This window comes from Macrobrachium nipponense, chromosome 30 (genome assembly GCF_015104395.2).
Source record: "Macrobrachium nipponense isolate FS-2020 chromosome 30, ASM1510439v2, whole genome shotgun sequence".
Classification (NCBI taxonomy): Eukaryota; Metazoa; Arthropoda; class Malacostraca; order Decapoda; family Palaemonidae; genus Macrobrachium; species Macrobrachium nipponense.
Window position 1 is genome coordinate 2399584 of NC_087218.1, and position 19547 is coordinate 2419130.

The 19547-nt window shown below is 37.7% G+C and overlaps 1 protein-coding gene across 3 annotated transcripts in view; it reads left to right on the top strand.

Moving 5' to 3' along the window:
* LOC135202224 (probable JmjC domain-containing histone demethylation protein 2C) overlaps positions 1-15764 on the top strand; it is a 651505-nt gene extending 635741 nt beyond the window's left edge. For 2 of the 3 annotated variants that reach the window (XM_064231488.1, XM_064231489.1), the window contains 7 exons: positions 1274-1435; positions 2188-4636; positions 6423-6997; positions 11628-11893; positions 12034-12731; positions 13400-13716; positions 14222-15764. In XM_064231488.1, coding sequence (XP_064087558.1) covers positions 1274-1435; positions 2188-4636; positions 6423-6997; positions 11628-11893; positions 12034-12731; positions 13400-13716; positions 14222-14488 — 4734 coding nt within the window. In that variant the 3' untranslated portion in view covers positions 14489-15764. The remainder of the gene's footprint in view (positions 1-1273; positions 1436-2187; positions 4637-6422; positions 6998-11627; positions 11894-12033; positions 12732-13399; positions 13717-14221) is intronic. The other variant, XM_064231490.1, reaches the window with a different exon arrangement.
* The last annotated feature ends 3783 nt before the right edge of the window (positions 15765-19547 follow it).

Consider the following 19547-nt stretch of genomic DNA (forward strand, 5'->3'; position numbering starts at 1 on the left):
ATTGGTCCTTCTATCTATCTAGGTTCCTCATATTTTTGTAGTTGCAGATGCAAATTTACCAGACTCCCACCAACCTACCTTAATTTTCCAGAGGTAGTTATCAGAACTGGTTAACAGATCTTACCTTGGGATTTTGATTTTCTTTATATTTTTGTCAAACAAATTCTGTTTTGTGGTTTTGACGCATTTGAAGGAATACATTTCTTAAAAATAAGACTATTACCTTTTCTTGAGGTAAGCAATGTAACTGTTCCTGGTTCTTTGTTCTATCTTTTTACTTCATTTAGGTAGTCACCAGTGAACCTGGCGCATGGTTTTGCAGCCCAACACCACGTACTGGTTTGCAAAAAATAAGTGCAAGTGGATAAATGTATAGTGACTGATGTATGTTTCTTGTATATTGGCATACATCTTGTTTTTTGTGCATTGATCCTGTTGTAAAAAGGTGGTTCTGATTTGTATTCAGATTCTTTGGGAGGATTAAGTAGAAGCCCAAAAAATTGTGTAATTTTGTAAATATATGATTCATTGTTTTGTCATTGACTTCCACGCTGTACTGAAGGCAGAAAAGTGTCTAGGCATCCATAATTAGCCTATAGGACTTTTTGGGGGGAATATGTTCATAAAAAATTTCTTTTCAGTTGTTGCCAAGGAAGTTAATAATAGGTGAATTAAATCTTGCTATGACCGAAGCAAGGATTTTGTATTAGGAAATGGTTCTTTTAATGTTATAATGAGTTTGTATTGGTGAGATTTTTCATGTAGTGCTCTATCAGTGGCACTCTTTGATAAATCAGAGTTTGAGTCTAAAATTAGGAAAAATACAACAAAGAACATGAAGGTCACTGTTACTACTTTGAGAAATTCCACTGTATATTATTCAAATGGAAGTTACCCATGTGGCAAAAAAACCAGGTTCTAGTGGGATTTATTTTGTTTGTACCATATATTGTAAGTTTCCAGTTCATTTTTCTGCTAATTATAAAAAATTTATACAGTAACAGTAATATTGTGTAACTTGAGATTGATTAAGCAGTTATATTCTCAGCTGAATGTTTTAATATTATAAATTCCTGTTAAGGACTATTACTACACTTTCATTGTATAATTGGAAGTCCTGAATTCTAGCATTCATTTATAAATTTTATGCAATAATCTAAGTGCAGCTAATTCTTGATTTGTATTTTTTTTTTGGTGGATGTGGTTGAGATGATTTAGGCTTAACATTGGGTGGGGTCACTTTGTCTGATGAGGGGTGTATGGTTTGTTGTAGCATGGTGGAGAGAACGTGCGTCATTTGCCAGCCGACCACCTCAACCAGGCTTATTACGTCCACGGCCTGACCAACCATCATCCCTCCAACCACCCATCTCACAACCACTCCCTTCTTATGACACAACATAGTAAAGCCTACCAGGCTCAAGCTCATGCTCAGGTACGACAATGAGCAGCGTGTTCGTTCGCTGTGGCTACAACAGTAGTCTTCTTTTTTTCTTGTGTGTGTACTCTACTAAGATAGAACATGAAGTTAACATTTGTTCTTTATCAGGCTTGGCAATTTATGTCTTGTTATGACAGCAGCCAGTCCTTTTACCTTTTGTGAAAGACTGTGTGTGTGTTGCACAAAATAAAAGGGATTTGGGGGAGTATAATACTGTATGCTGTTTAGTGTAACAAACTATACCGTACATATGTGTAATGTCTTGTTATTGTACTGTAGCCATTGAATGGGTAGCATGAGCAGTTGCATGTAAAAGGTCATCGTATACTTAGGAATGATTCCATGAGGCATGAGAGGGTCATTGCTGATTTGTCTGCTGTTTGTAGCTGGTTTTGAAATTTTGGGATCCAATTTAGAAATTAACTTTTGGGTTACTGCTTTAAATGTGACACACAATGACCGTAAAGCTTCTGTCATTACCGTTAGTGGAAATTTATGTACAGTTTTTGTGCTTTGAAGCAGGGTTATATAATTCTAGTTAGTAGGTTTATTATTAGGTTTGAAATGACATTTCACTTAACACCTTGAAAAGATATATTAATTTTGCATTTTTCATTCTGTCCACTTTCTCTGCCAGCTTCTTTAACCTTTGATATGACTTATTGCTATACACTTAATGTTATCAGGTATTTTTAAGGAAAAGATCATATGCATTGATACTTAAAAGAATTTCATTTGAATTTCAGAAGGTGGCAGGATGGAATCCATTAGGAATGGGAAAACCTGAAAGGGGCATTGATACTCTAGACGAGCGTCGTATTCTAGATCAGAGGCATGAGGAACCAGCTTTGCGTCATGTTCGTGAGCCAGAAAAGATGGTGCAGGAAAGCATATACAAAGCTTTCCGTGACACTAATACAGACAGAGGCAGATATCCTCCACCAGCACATACAAGCAGTAAACCTCCTAGTGAAAAGGTAGCAGTGTCTGCAGGATTACCGAAAATTGCAGAGCCAAGCTTTAACCTCAGTTATCCTTCAAATTATATCACCAAAGAAGCCAAGCTTCCCCATTCTACAGAGAGACTCCCTTATAAACAGTACCCAGATCATCGTGATAAGGGGTCTGTAATTATTCAACCAGAAATCAAATATGAAAAAGCCCCACCACCTCATTCTGTTAGTCCCAAACCCCGACCACCAGAAAGGTCTAGTCCATTCCCACCTGTCTCAGCGTACAAAACCCATGACCCATCCTCATCCATGCACAGAAGTAGTACCTCGCATCATTCTTCTTCTCTGCCCCATAGCATAGATCAGACAAAAACTCGACAACCTCAGTCCTCACCACATTCTACACCCTCACCTGCTCATCCTGATTATTGTTATCCTGCTGTAGCAAAACCTCCTCCAACTACGTATCCTTCCAATTTTATTAATGCAGGGCTGGTTCCCAATCCAATGCATGTGTCATCAGTTTCTGCTAAAACAAAAGTCAGTTCACCCCCACCGCAAATGTATGGGAAACCTGGTATAACTACGGGTACTCCAGTGTGCCGTGTTGATTCAAGGCCTTCTCAACCTATTCCTTTAACTAGTAAACCTTCTGTTGGTGTTCCCCCTCCTGCTCACTCGGGGAGAGGATCTCATGGTGAAACTAGACCTCCTATGCCTTCTCATGAGCAGAGAACACCATCATCTATGGACAGAGGAGTACCATTTGATGCTCGTATTTATCCGCCCACAGTACCTTCTCCGCATCATAAGCATGTCGTAGCTCCTGGTCCTCCCCCTCCTACAAGGATGCCACCCGTTTCCTCGCCACATGTGGCAACCCCTCACATTCCTCCACATCCGTCACCTCATCCTTCTCCACAGCCGACTCAAACACAACCTCTAGATCTAGGAACTAGAGAAGACACAGCCTCTCCAAGTAAGAGACGTACCCAGACACCTACTCCTCAAGATCCAAAGAAGCCTCGGTATGAAACGAGCAACACACAACCACTGTTAGCCCGGGTTTCTGAGCCAAGTCCATTGTATCCAACAGCTGCTACAACCATAACTACCGTCGAAAACACAGTGGCATTGGCAGCAAACCTTTCAAGAGTATCAAGCCCAGCTTCTCGTCCGCCCAGCCATCCTCCAGCCGCCACTACGCCAACACTCCAACGAACAGAAAATAGTTCTTCACCGGGAGCTAATAAAATGACAGAGCCCGAGAAATCATGTAGTCCAGGTCCTGCTGGTGGCTATGTGCACAAACTCAAAAAAGCTTGGCTTCAGAGACATGAGAGTGGTGTGGAGATTATTCCTGCAACAACCAGTACATCTTCGCCAGGTCTTTCAACTAGAGTAGCAACACCTCCTCCAGCTAGTAGTAGTACACCTGCATCTTCAAAACCAACTGCCACCACCACTTCAGCTGCAACGGTCAAGTCAGAACCAAAACTCATTGCGAGGAAGCCAAGGGTAGCCAATAACATACCTAATGGGCATAGGGAAGATGTTAAAGACGGGGACTCCAGCTCAACAGATTCAGAAGGGAGTACAACTCAAAAGTCAAAAAGGGGTACAAAGGGAAAGAGAAAAGTGAACATTGCCAAAAAAGGTAGTGATAGTAACAGTGATAGTGATAAAGATAGTGATGCAAGTGAAACTGCAAAAAATCCGGGACGGTTATTGAATAAAGTGGATTCTGAACCCAAAAAAAAGCGGGGAAGGAAACCAAAAACAAATCAAGAGAAAGAAGAAGGTCCAAAGCCAAAAAAATCCAAAGAGGAGCCCCCACAAAATGATCCTCTTCAGAAACCTCCTGTGTCTCAGCTCAAGAAAACAGGTGAGAGCTTCTTGCAAGATGGATCATGTTATGAGGTGGCTCCCAAACTGCCTAAATGCCGTGAGTGCCGTTGGACTGCTCATCAGAGAAATAAAAAGATGCCTAATATATTCTGCCGATTTTATGCTTTTCGTCGGCTTCGTTATACAAAAAATGGGCAGCTTGCAGTTGCAGGATTTTCTGATCCTATAAAAGATGTTTCGGCAGAGGATTTGAAACTTTGGGTTCCAGATGTCGATAAACCTCCTGAAGATCTCGATGTCGATACAAGCAAGTTTTTGTTAACTCATGTTGGAGATCAGTTCTGTGACCTTGTCGAGCAAGAAAAGGAAGCAATGGCTCTACATATGGGTGATGGTAAGGTTTAATGATCTCTTTTGTGACCTTTCCTAAAATAATGCTTATGAAGATTAAAAAGTATTTCTCTTCTTATCATTGAATTTTTCTTTTTGTAGCAATCTTATTCATTTCAAGAATTGTCTATAAAATTACTTGATTTTTCATATGCTATTTAAATGGAAAATTTTATTTTAGCATTAAATTTCTTTGTTTTTCCATTGTAAGAATCATTCACAAGCTTGCTAAGGAAAGCAGCTGGATATTATTATGCACTGGGTTGTATGACGCCAATGTTAAAACAGCATTTGTGTCTCATTTAGAATTTTATAAGCCCCCTCTATATATTGTGAATTGCTTGGTTGCACTTGGTAGTAGATAGTAGTGTTTCCACTGGTCTATAAAAGGAAATTTCTAAAAACATTTAAGCCAGCTGACATCCCAGTACAAGCTTTGCGTATTCTAACTTCCTGCAATTCATGCTTTACTTTTTATTTCAAAGGTACCTGCAATACAGATTTTATTTTATTTTGTTTATTTTTTTGCTTTGTTTTAGATTAACAATGGTATACTAGTAATTCAGACCAAGTGATTGTTCTGTGGTTCTGTTGTCAATAGTGGCAAATGTTAACCAGGGAAAATGATCTTATATTATTTATTACAATGCAGCAAGGTTGATCACATTCCTTATCTAATTCATTCAGTCTCCAATGACTATGTTCTGATAAAGGACAGTATTGTTAAACTCAGTTTTTCATGAGGACTTCTTGAATTTTAATGTCTTATAGTAACAGTCAGTTACTGTTATTACCACCGAGTAGGTGGATTTTATTTACCAAAATAATGCTCTCTTTAATGTGTGTAAATATATGATCTGAGAAAAAAACAACTGAAATCCTCGAGCCACACTTGATCTCTTTCAGAAATATTTGGAGCATATTGTAGATAAGTGTAGAAACAACAGAAATCCTGTAATTACACTTGTGGGATATCTCTCCTTTAACAATATTTTAAGAATTTAATTGTTGTAGATACCTGAATATGTTTATTGAAGACAGTGGTAAGATGGATTACATAATTCAGATTATGATTTGTCAGTATGTGATTTTAAAATATGATTTCTGACTGGCTGATATGCCAAATCTGTGAACTATGGATCCAGATAGTAATCTCTCCCTTCCCCTAAACTTGCTTTTTTGTAATTCCTGTAGTAGTCAATCAAAAATATCATTATAATATATTGCTTATTAGTTCCTTGGGCTGTAACTGACCCAGGAATAATAACACGCTGGTAATTTTTTCCAAAGCTGTATGGCAGTAGAGATATTAGGTATAATCTTAAGCGTACATGCTTGAAATTAGGAGGGTATTGTGATAACACAATTTTATGTGACAACATTTAGGAGAAATCGTTGTTTTAATTTCTATCACCCAAAGCCTGCTAAGAAGTATTTAAAGACAACTTTTAATGCTTTCTGACTATATTTATTTACATGCCACTTGCAAATGTTACTAAATAGTTACTGCACCAATTTCGTAGCTATTGAGAATTTATCACCATTATCTAGTCTGCTTTTATCCCGTCAAGGTCAGCTGTGTAAAATGAGCAAGTTTTGTCAACTAGGTTTAATTAATTTGCCTTGCCTTTTTCAGGTCTCAGTAACCTAATACTTTAAATATTCATTGTCATTAACTGCTTGTGAATTGAAGTATCAAGTGGCTTTTATGAATCTTGGAGTTTGAACTGTAGGAACCTGAAAGATTTTATAGATGTGTGTGTAAAATGTTCTTATTTTCTTTTCCACAGAAAATGTTGTGGCGTGGAAGCGTGTGGTCCAGGGCGTAAGAGAGATGTGTGATGTTTGTGAAACAACTTTGTTCAATATCCATTGGGCATGTAGTAAATGTGGCTTTGTGGTTTGCATAGACTGCTATAAAGGACGGAAGAATGGAACAGTGAAAGTGTGGGATGAGGGTGGTAGTAAAGATCGTGATGAATACTCTTGGCTCTTGTGTGCTACAAGACTTCCACATGAACAGGATAAACTTATGCTAACTCAGATTATTTCTGGTAATGCTTTGCTTGATCTTGGAAGTAAAGTGCATGAGGTGCGACACCAGTGGAATATCCCTCAGTATTGTGATTGTCCAGAGGCTAGAAAGTACAAAGACCAAGCACCCCAAGATGACAAAAAGAAAGTCAATGGGGTCAATAAAGATCTGCTCAAGAATATGAAAAAGGAATCCAAGGATCAGTTAGTTAATGGAACTGTTAAGCAAGAAAAAAGTGACAAGTCTAACTGTAAGGATGAAGAGATGTCCAATTCCCCACTCAACTTCTTTGCAGATGTTGTTTTGTCCAGCGATAAAAGGGAGAGTGAGGTAAGAGTTTTCAGAGTAGTACTTTATAACAGTTTTGCAGTACTATATATTTTGAACAAATGGTTTCAGTCATTTGAAATTAATTTCTTTTAGTAAAGATATTTGTGGTAAGCTGCTGTTCTGAATTATTTAACAAGTTTGCAGTACCTGTGTTGAACAGAAGGTTTCAGTCATTTGATAATATTGTCTTCCTAAGAAGATACTTTTGGTCAAGCTGCTCTTCTTCAAAGAAGATATTACTTTTACTGTACTGAGTATGGTATCAGAAAATGTTGCTTTTGTACCATACCAAGGAGAACTGGTAGTCTAGGATATCTTTGCTTTAATTTCATTTAAGTATTTTTGTAGTCTGTTTTGAAACTGTCAATAGAACTAATGTAATCAACATAAGAAAGGCACAACATTTATAAATTGGCATAAGAAAGGCACAGTACTTGAAAATAAGTCTAGCAAAGTGTTTACATTGAAAAATATATCCTTTAAAATTGAGAACACATGGAAAAATTGAATCTTAAAGAGGTATGAGAGAAGTATTTATTTTAAATCCTTTAGCTGCCAAATATAGATATTGTTCCGAGTAATTGCCACAGACCCATCAGTGTTTGATGTTAACTTCATTGTCAATGAAAGATAAACTTATAAAGAAATGTTTGCTTTTATGGTTTGTTGGTTGGCTTTTAATGCATTTTCTGTTGCACATGATGATGGAAAAAGTTAAAATTGCTCAACAAGAATTGTCACAACCTTATTATCCAAGGTGAAATACTTATGTATTTAAATCTGTAATATTGTTAGCTGGTTTTCAATCCTTATTGAAAAGGTCAGGATACCATAATTCCAACAGCCCCAAATACATATAGTAACTGCTTAATCAGGTGTTGTATGGCATGAAAATCTTTAAATATTTAGCTACCAATGGGTTTGGAAGGAATTGTATAGCGCACTTTTGCTGTGGATAACGACAGTTAGATACAACTGTTTACAGGGTGGCAAACTGATCTAGGTATTCATACTGTACAAGAGCTTGTCATCCATGACAACATATACAATTTTCAGTAAGCAAGCTTCCTAGGCTGTGATGTCTTCGCTAATTTAAGACAGCAGCATATGAGTATTGTAAATATGTCAGGTTGATGTCATTATTCCAATCCAAACTTTCTCTTCCATCCTGACCACTTTTTCCATTATAAAATCTAGTGAGGATAGCAAATAAGAAAGGTGAAATATTTATTGCATATTGTTTAGAATGGCTCAATTGCTCGAATTTTTTTTTTTTTTTTTTTTTTAAGGAAAATAATTTTATAATGACCTTTCACACTAAATTTAATGCTAAGATCTTTAAAACATTCTAAGATTGCTAGGGTGGGACCAGGAAAAGAATACAGCGCTGCCAGATCTATTTGTCCTTTTAAATCTCTCCTTCAAGGTTAATCCCTTGTTTGTGACTTTGCCTGAGGTCTGTCATTTACTGTACTATGTTGTCTGAAGAACAGCATTGAGTAAATTTTGGTGGTTAATGTTTTTACTATCTTGTGTCTTTTTTTAGGAAGTAATGATAGTTCTTATAATGATATCATAGTGTGTTTAATGCATCAACATAGTTAAAATTTGTGTAGGTTGTTTGGCAGGAATGGCTTTTCAAGCCATTTGATTATTTTCCATTTTCCGTTTTAGTAATTTATTAGTTACGTAACTATTTTTTCAGTGCCTCTATAAGTTATATAAACTAGTTGTCATTTAGGAGAGAAAGATAATTTACCATTAATAACAGGGCCCTCTTTTTATTTCTTTGTAAATATTTTAATGCTATTATAAACTTGACTGGGGTGTACAGATGATGTCGGTGGGGAGATTTGATCCACTTTGGCTATCCCTTGGACTAAGTGTACTGTCCAGTGACTCTGGCTGCTTGAGGTAACCATTGTTGTTGTTGTATTAGATAGATCGAGCTGGCCATTTGTATAGGAAACTGAGCTTAGGTACTGGCGGCCAAAAATTATGCATGTCTTTGTTTTTGCAAGAATGATGTACGTTTGTACTGCAAATATATATAGCCAAATATGTTTCAGTATTATCTTTAAATGAATAGCATTAATTGTCTTTAAAAATTTTGCTTGAGCAAGCTATGACAAGGCAAAATTTTATCATTAAAAAGAAGTTTGACAACACATGAATTCCTTACATGCCCCACCCTAGCAATCTTAAGAGTGCTTGAAAGCCATAGTAATGTCTTGAATACGAGTTGTATTCTGCTCAGAAAAATGGATTTGGTTTATATCTGAAAGGTTTAATCCAAAAATTTTGTTGGGAAAATTGAAATTTTTGTAAGGGAAAGAGCTGTGGCAGTAAGTGTGAGAGATTCAGGAAAGGTATAAAAAAGAACATGAAAGAGAAGTTTCTTAGTGTAAACCAGTGTCTAGCTGAGTTTTCATCACAAGTGTTGGCTGTAGTTGGTGATATGAATGACAATTTTTGATACTGAAAGATGGTATAAATATAGTAATGTGGGAGTTCCAAAGAAAAATGTTAAAGATGATAATTGCAAACAAAAGTGGTACAAATTATTTCGCTAAAGTATGTATGAAATAGATGGAGGAATAAGTTGTACTATCTATTGTGAAGGAAATTGTATGTACATAAAAGTATCAGGCAGTGAGTTAGTAAACAAAGACCTTGAAGTCTCATGTAATTGAGGATTGAGATGTAGTGGTGGGCTTTGAGTGAGCTTGATCGGTTATATCTGTTATTTCTGGATGAGTAAAAAAAAAATGTTTTAGTGAATTAATGAAATGGTAGTTCAAATGCAAAGTTTGAAAAGCTGTAGAATTAAGAATTGACCCATATTGTTACTAGGTATAAAGTACATAGGGGGATAGGTTTACAGTGGTCCCCCATATCCACGTTCTAGAGATAAGTGGATTTCTCTATTGACCATGTATACCCATTATTTGTGGGAAATTCACATATTTACAATATTTTTCTAGGAGAAATGTACAACTTACTGTATTTTCATATCAATTTCATGATTATAAAAGCACTTTTAGTGATAAAACTATTCAAAAACCAGGTGTAAGCATTTTTAGTGAATTTTCTTGAGTTTATACTAACAAAATAGGTAGTTTTAATCGTTTTTTAGGGATTCTTGAATATTCGCGGATTCTAGCTGTTTGCGGGGAAGGCTGGTAGACATTCCCCCCCCCCCCCCCCAAATATAGGGGTTCTGCTGTAGTTTCAAAACTGTCATTACACAGTGGATCAGTTGATTGTTACTGTATGTGGGAGTTATGTGAGAAACCAGAGTTTAGTCTGGAATTTGAATGAATATTACATAGATCTGGTAAAGGGTTCAGTTGAATAAATATAAATGGTATTGCAGGGTGTTATAGATGACTAGCATAGATAGTTGTTGAGAGAGGTTTGAAAATGCCCCCAATTTTTTTTTTTTATCCCTTACTGTTTTAATATTGTAAGAGTGGGATAAATATGGGAAGTACCTACATAAAATGCAGGATCATGGCTTAAGAGGAGTGATCAAGGTAGCAGGAAGACAAATTTTTTGTAGTTATGAGACTTTTGTGATTGAGAAGAAAGGCTGTACGAAAAAAGACAAAGATGGAGTAGCAAAGGTCAAGGGAGATAATGGAAGAATGAAACTGCTCAAGTTATGTAGTGATTTGTGAGGAAATGTATGGGTGATGTAGAGTTGAGTGAAGAGATAAATCTCCATACTTTGAAGCTTAGGAGCCTTTGAACTTTTTAGTATATTTCGTGCGTATTGTCATGGGAAAACCTTAATATCTAAGAATGGACTGTCGAAGAAAGTGGCAGTTGGGGTGATGTTCCTTGTAGTTCATTGTATAGCTGATTAGTTTTGATTTCAAGGTGGATGAACTTGGCAGCTATTTCTTTTTCTCTGGGACCAACCTTTTTTCAAGGTGAAAGTCCTCTTGGTTGGAAGTGAGATTTTCATTGAACCCTAACTAATTTGCATCAGCAGTTTTTTTGCAGGTCTGCAAAATTTTCTCTCAGATAGTGTACACACACATTGTTACATTTGTTTGTGTCTCTCTTTACATAATATTAAATTGATTTGAATACCTGCAGCCTATAAGTACAGTACACATACGGAATTTTAAATGGATTGAATACCTGTACCCTCTAGTACGAAGTTTGCCTACTTTTCCTGACAATGACAAAGAAAACATTAGTAATTAAGTTAACCATCCCATTTGTTACTTGGTTTTACCTTGTTGTGAGTGCAAAATATAACTGCAGCCAGTGAATTCATATAGGGGTAACCATAGTATAACATAATGTAAATGCTCTAGTGTGGCAGATAGCCATTCAGCAATACTGTACTGTATTTTTACAGCAAACCATTTATTTCTTGTGTTAAGGGTAATGTATTAAGCAAACTTTTTAATGAAAATAGTGTTTTGGGAAAAAGATTTGGGTTGCAACTCTGGAAATAAGAACTTGTTAGCATTTTCAGTGACTTTCGACTGGTTCTGGAACCCAACTTCACGAATGTTCTAGTTATTACCATTGTGTAAGTTCTCTTACTTGGTACAAAGGCAGTGTATTGTTTATGGTTGTTAAAGTTACGTAACTCAAGCTTTTCTATTTTCAGAGCTCTGATTCAGATTCAGATTCTGATTCTGATGACAAAGAAGGCAACTTTTCAACTTTGCGTGAACTTCTAATCCGGCCCAATGCTAAACCTAATGGTACCAAGGATGAGACGGGAGGTAATACAAAGCCTAGTAAGGATAGTACCAAAAAGAAACCGAAGCTGGAGACTGTGGATGATGTGATATCTTGTGTTATTGAGCATAGTCCCGATAAGGATGATGCTAAAGATAATAACCAGGTGGTGCTCAAACATTTCATTAGAAAGTGAGTAATACCGTACTTAAGAAGAATTACATAGTACACCAGTTTGTATTTGGTATGAAATTCATATAAACAATGAAATATTTGATTATGTAAATAATTTTTTAGGTACAACTATATTTTAAAATGGAATAATTTTTCAGGTACAACTATGGGCCTCGAGGCAGAGACCCTCTACCGATACGAATCATGACAAAAACCGAAAGCAGTATGCTATACCCAGGGGTAGCGCATTCATGGTTGTGTGATGGTAAACTTCTGAGGTTGCTTGATCCTCTGGCACCCAATAACACGTCCTTGTTCCAGGATCAGTGGAAACGGGGTCAACCTGTTCTAATATCTGGTGTTGGGCAGAAGCTTAATATGGATCTTTGGAAGCCGCAGTCATTTTCTAAAGATTATGGAGATATTAAGAATGACCTCATTAACTGCCTTACAGGAAACATAGTTCCCAATCAGCCAATGAAGAAATTTTGGGATGGCTTTGAACACTATGGAAAGAGGTTAAAAGATGAAAAGGGCCAGCCAATGGTACTCAAACTGAAAGATTGGCCTCCCGGTGATGATTTTGCTGAAATGTTACCCAGCAGGTATGACGACCTGATAAGTGTCTTACCAATGGGTGAATATACCAGAAGAAATGGACGTTTAAATCTTGCAGGTCGTCTCCCTGAATGTTTTGTACGTCCTGATCTGGGACCAAAAATGTATATAGCGTATGGGTCGGCAATACATCCAAGCAGAGCTTCCACCAATCTACATTTGGACATCTCTGATGCTGTAAATGTTATGTGTTATGTTGGAATTCCCAAAGATGCTGACTATGAAGAACACATTAAGGGTTGGTATTAGTAGTGTTACGGTTGTTTTGTTAGTGGGTACTGCTGCATGTTAGATTTAAGAGTAAGTGTTTTTCTTGTATTGTTTCAGGGGATTTTTCAATATGAATGCAGGAATATTTTTTTTTTAAAGCTCAGATTTCCTCTTCAAGTTCTCTCCACATCTTATTCTGTCCTTAGGGTTAAACTAGCAAAGTTATAGATAGAAAAATAATTGGTACATAGGGTGTTATAAAAGAAAACACTTATGAAAGGTGATATTGATAAAGAAATCATGGTTAGGACCAGGGGTTAGGTTACCTAGTAGTTAGTTCAGTGAATGGGGTGGGAGTCCAAAACTGTCCTTGATATTGAGCAATAGGAACATTGCTAAGGTGAACTGTTGGTACAGGTATAAAATATGGGGTTAGTATATTCAGAAGAATAAAGTAAAGCTTCTGAATTTAAACCAATTAACTTTGAATTTACATATGGAAAAGCAGTTACACAGATGTTTCATCAAGTAGTCCCCCAGAGGGATGAATGTAGCAGTGGAATATGCCCATTTAAGTTCTATACTTATGTCTTGAAGCCAGTATTGAATGAAAATGGGAAGTTAGTTAAAACTCTACTAGATGTAGATTTGTTCTTCCATAGCTTGGTTAATTAATTTCATGTTTAATTTTTGCAGAAGCACTAAAGGCAATAGATGAGGCTGGCTGTGACATATTAACAAGGAGAAGAGTACGTGAGAAGGATGAGGTACCAGGAGCATTGTGGCACATTTATCATGCTCGAGATGCTGACAAAATTCGTGACTTGCTCAATAAAGTAGCTATTGAACGTGGTGATAAGCTTGAGCCTCATCATGATCCAATTCATGACCAGTCTTGGTACCTGGATGGCCATCTGCGGGATAGGTTGTATAAGGAATATGGTGTCGAAGGCTATGCTATTATTCAGTGTTTTGGTGATGCTGTCTTCATTCCAGCTGGAGCTCCACATCAGGTAATGTTATACATTTAATTCGTTGCTTTTTTATCCCTTGGTAGATGAGATTTCCTTTTATAAATACAGAATGGAGTTATTGGTAAATAACAACAGTTCTCTTTATCAGTGATTAGCAAGCATGTGTGCAAAGCCTTGGGCTATAATGTGTGTTACTGAAATCTTTACTCACCCTCTTTGAATTAGTAGCTAGATCCCAGTCCCAATGTAAATGCAACATAGATGAAGAACTTGCTGGTATTGTTTTATATCCAGCATAGTTTAGAAAATTAGTGAGGATTTGCTCTGAAATATCTAAAGTACAATGGAAAAAAGCAGGTAACACTATGTAACAGTCAAATAAAAGCCTGTGTGTGTCCTTAACAGCACAGCAGGAAATTTTGAAATACAATTGTACTGTTATTGATACTAAAGCTATATTGCTCATATCTGGAATGGAAGTAGTTTTATAATTCAATTCCTACCAATATTATTAAACTCATAATTCTTATTTCCCTTGTTACAGGTACGTAATCTGCACAATTGTGTAAAAGTGGCGGAAGACTTTGTTTCTCCTGAAAACATAGCTTATTGCTTCCATTTGACGCAGGAATTCCGTCATTTAAGTGACACACACACAAATCATGAGGACAAACTTCAAATTAAGAATATTATTTATCATGATATGAAAGATTCATTAGCTTGTTTAATGGCTACAAGCAAAAAACTGCAGATGAAGACAGAAGTGAAAGAGGAAGTTGAGAAAACAGTGAAAAAGGAACCTGAGTCATGAAAGTAGCTCAAATAACTAGTGTGGAATCCATGATTCTATTGAAAATGTGCATATTATGTGATGGAAATTGCAACAAGTGAACTACTGAAACAGACTTTTGCTTCGGTGGTCACAAAACTTTATTTTATATATAAACAATTTTCCTAATTTTGAGTGCAAATAAGTCTATTCCACTTACAATGTATAGCAGAAGGGTCAGTAATCTGTATGGAACAGTCCATTTTCTTTTCAGTGTTGATTAACAAGGTCATAACTTAGTAGAGATGATGTAATTATTTATTAATCTTATGTACTAATCACAGTGGACCAGGGTTATGAACCCCTGACTTTAACTTGTGTATCCACGGTGTACTTAAAGGTGATGATGCGATATTTGTGCACAGTAGTGTATGCCTTCTGAAGAAATAACCAGTGAGCAGGCACCTTGTGCTGTACTATGAAATGTGTGCTTTTGTGCAAGGAGTAGTAGTCCAATTGCTACTTGTGTGGAGGGGATGTCGGTGAAAATATGAGGGGGTTTAGCAGTTACTGCTCCTTTCTTCCAGGCTCATTATTTTTTTCAAGCTCTAAAGAAGGTTTAAAATACTTTTTGTGTTGCACATGTAGATATGAGACACCGGTACACAGAGCAATGGCCTCTGTTATTAAAATGAGGCTGAAGCCTCAGTAACTCCATACAGATGGGACTATACCCCAGCGCTATATAACCAGTGGTTTAGTGATGATTGGGGCAGGGGGTTCCTTGTGGAATGGGGAGGGGGATCATGGCTGTGCCTCAGTGACATTTACCAAACCCCACAACGACCCTCAGCCCCCTCCCCCATTGCTGCTGCCATTCCAACCCCTCCCCACCGCCCTGCCCTCTTTCCACCACTTGAATTTTCATTTTGTACATTGATCTCATTGTTGGTGTAAATGTGAGTAGTTTTGAGGGATGGATGTTTCTTGTAGTGTGTTTCTCACATGTCATGTTGTTATATTTGTTTAAATATTGAAATGTGTTTTCTTTAAGAAAAATACAAAACACAAGTGATAGGCATGTTGTTGCCATTGATCTTTCTTTTGGAATTTAAACTAAAGGGAGAAAATAATTTATTTGCTTTTTTCAACTGTGGGCGGATGTAGAAAATGTACATTGATGTAGCCTGTAGTATGCGATGGGTGATGAACGCCCTTAAAGACTGCCCCCTCACCAGGAGGATGCAACTCTACTACTTTTTTGTACTGTCAAATATGTAAACAGATCACAATTTGAATAGGAAAATTGATGCCATGATGAGTAGTTTTATTTCTTCCTTTAATGAAATTGTAATTTGAAGTGGTTGAAATTCTAAATTTTTCTTATTGATACTGTAGCGACTTATAAACATGACAAATTTTAAATTTGTATTTTTCATAACAAACCTGAGGTCTTAATGTAAGGTCCAAGTGCCTACCTGGAGCCAGATTATTAAATAACATTCAGTTTTGATTGACAATGGGGAAATAAGAGGTGAGCGGAGCCCAGCCTGGTTACCCCCAGTGGATACTGTGACGCTTCAGTTTCTTCTAGGCCAGGGAACTGTATGAGGGGTGGCTAGAGGTACATATGTATGTGTTAGGACCTAAGGTTTTGTTGGTTATGAAAAATGCAAATTGATTTTAAATTTGTCATTTGTTCATATACAGAACAAACCCTTGGTTTTATATGTAAGGGTAAGAGGAGAATGACTTCGGTGGGAGGATAAAACAAGCTTTAAAACTGACTGGAGGTTTGGCTTGCCTGGGTTTGCTACAGGAAGGATTAATATGCCTCGAATTTGTTTAGGAACAATCAAATATAACATTAGAATTGGTGGTCACTTGCCTGTTTCTAACCATTTCCAGCAAAATATGGTTTAAATCTCTCCACTGCCCACCTAGGAGGAAAAGAAGAGGAAGAGGGCAAGTAACCCCATTCATAACCAACAATCTTAGGTAAGATGCAAACTGTCCCGCTAGGGCCACAGGATGAGCTACACAACTTGTTGCGCAGCCACCACTGAACCCAAGGAAGTTGTCTTAACAATTTATGGGCAACATCCGCAGAAGGAGAAAGATTAAGTTGTTTGGCGAAGCCAAGTACCGCCCTTCTTTGTCTGAAGAATTGACAAGTTCTCGTTGAAAACAATGGAAGGGCCAAAGCCCCTAACATCACTGGTTTGGCACCTGTATGTGAAGAGGTATTGTACAGGCAGTCCCCGGTTATTGGCGATCCAGTTTTATGAGGCCTATCTAGCACCATAAAATCAGAGCGCCTCGGTGGTGTGGTTGGTATGGTGTTTGCGTCCCACCTCGGTGGTCGCGAGTTCGATTCTTGGCCATTCCATTGAGGAGTGAGAGATGTGTGTATTTCTGGTGATAGAAATTCACTCAACGTGGTTCGGAAGTCACGTAAGGCCATTGGTCCCGTTGCTGAATAACCACTGGTTCCATGCAACATACAAACAAACCATAAAATCAGCAATTTTTGGTGCCATAACAGGCCGAGTTCCGGTTTATAACGCATTAAGGGCGCTGATAACTGGTTATCGGTGTGCCATTAATCACCAGCTTAAGTTAATGGCGGTTTTCACTTATCGGCACACCCCCCCAATAACTGGGAACTAATTGATTGTAGTACCCCGATTGCACATAAAAGTAATTTGTGTAGGTTGTTACCAATAAAATTTCCAAGGGAGGCGATCGAGAATGACTACCAGTCACATGAAATGAGATTTAGGGCTGTATTTTTAAACAGATCTTCGACAAAGAAGCTGTTTGCGGCTAAAATGGTAGTATTATTGTGCTGCAAAGCAGGTCTTTGTGGCAAAGACGAAGGTGAAAATTATTGGAAACTAATTAAGTACTGGAACGTATAACACGGGCTAAATAATTTAGTTTTTTTTTTTTCAATACTTTAATGCAAATGGTCTTATTTGCATTCTTGTAAAAGACAGTTTTTGTACTTAGAAGAGCTCACGTTCCCAAGTTCCTGGATTTTGGGTGTTTTTGAACTAGAGCTGTAACAGAATTATCTTTCACCACCACTTGGATTATATTACAATCAGCACATATTTTAGTTTGGCAAAACAACCTTTGCAAAATTTCCAACCAGTCAGCTTCAAGGAAGGGGCATGATGTAATCATTAGGTGGGCTTAGCTGTAAAGGCAGCTGGACTCTGCTGTAGTAATTTTATTCATGTACAAAACAATTGCATACATGGTAAAGTAGGAGTAAGAGGAATTCTGCTAATTGTTAAAGTAACAACTGGAAAGAAACACCCCTGTTGACAATCAATCACAGATGGCCGTTTTCCCTGGTACACGGCTGTGAATGATCTTTCTGCTCTGTTAGAAAAGCTTTTTGCTCGCAGGTGATATACTAGACAAGTTTCCCTCTGTGAAGAGGTTGAGACCCATCCGATTTGTGACACCTCTCGATGTGAGGTTGGCAAAGGAGGTTGTGCCATGGGAAATCTCCTTCGGTCAAGCAGAGCTTGAAGAGCGGGGTACCGCTATGCTACCACTATACATGTGGCTACTAGGGTCATCCTGAGGTGGTGAGAAGTCACTATCTGTTGATAACTTGACTAATCAGACAAAAGGGGAGAAAGGCATTAATGTCCAGGTTGCCACAAGGGTGCTGCAGCTAGTCTTTTGTGTGTCCAGGGATCTGGAACAACCAAACAAAATTAATAAATTCTCAGCCTAACCAAATATACAATAATTACACAATTTACACACCTGTTCCAACTGCACTTTTCGTCTGATCCAGCTCACAACCTCAACAAACAAGAGAGCTCTCCATCTTACTAAGCAACCCCCTCTTGCTCATCGCTCACCTCCACCCCAATCTTCTGACTCCCATCTTCAAGGCGTCTTACATTAGAAACAACCACTGCTGCGACATTTCAAACATAAGGAGAGGACTGCTTTACAGACATCTAATAAAATTAACCACACTATACATTTCTTAAACATATATTATATATAACTACTCCGCTAACCCAGAAAAAAATAATTCTTAATTTGTAATAATGGCAGATAACCACAAAATATCTCTAGTTTTCTGTTGTATCTGGTTGCAGAGATCTACTGTTGGCTTTCCCCAGACACGGAATAGCACGGTGTAGAAATGTATTTCACTGTTAATGTGATTTGGCGCCTGAGATAGCAAAAGACTATCGTATGGAAAGTGATTCAAACCAGGACAAATATATGGTTATATCCTATAAACTCTGCTTTAGAGAAACTGTCTTTGAGTGCTGAAAAGTGAGGAGTTAAATGGTGCTCTGTAATAATTTTGGTGTGAACATTTTTTTTTACTTTTTCAGATCATGTAAAAATTAATTTTGTAAGTCTACCATTTTTGCCATGCATCTCTTTGTAATGTTAAATCTTGTAAACTGTTACCTTTTTCAGGTGTTTCATAGAACCTTATTATTTTTGTCCCACTGATTCTCCTAGGCAAGGGTCACTGCCACACTCCCCTATACCTGGGAGAAGGCATACCGGAGGCTCGAGGGAGGTCAGCGGGGTCTGCCCACAGGCAGTTGCTCCCCCCCTCGGTCCAAACTGATGTTTCCCCAGGTTGAGACAGGAGACAGTAGTTGGAAAGGCATTTTTTTTTTGGTATGTGTGGTGTTAGAACTTTGCCATTTCCTTTTTGTCTTGTTTTTATTTTAGTTCATTATCTTTAGTTTACCCTAATTTTGCTATTTATTAGTTTCCCCATCAGGATTTTGAGTTTTCTTCCTCCACATTATTTGAGTTACCATTCGTGTTTTTGATCCTTGGCCTGTTTATTCCCAGAGTCCTGTTTTCGGTCTCCTTGGAGTATTTCGAGGTGACTTTGGAAGTCCCTGTGCCCACTGCCCAGGTATGGCAGTATGTTTCTGGCCTTCGTGTTGATACCACATCATATGGATTACAGCAAGTTTGCTCTTTTATTCTACTAAGATTTGAGCGCTCTTTATCCCTGGAGCTTGTTGCAACGCTGCCGCTTCATCTTGCTGTAGCCTTGGGCCAGTATTAGCCTGGGCGACCTCTCCGTGAGCAG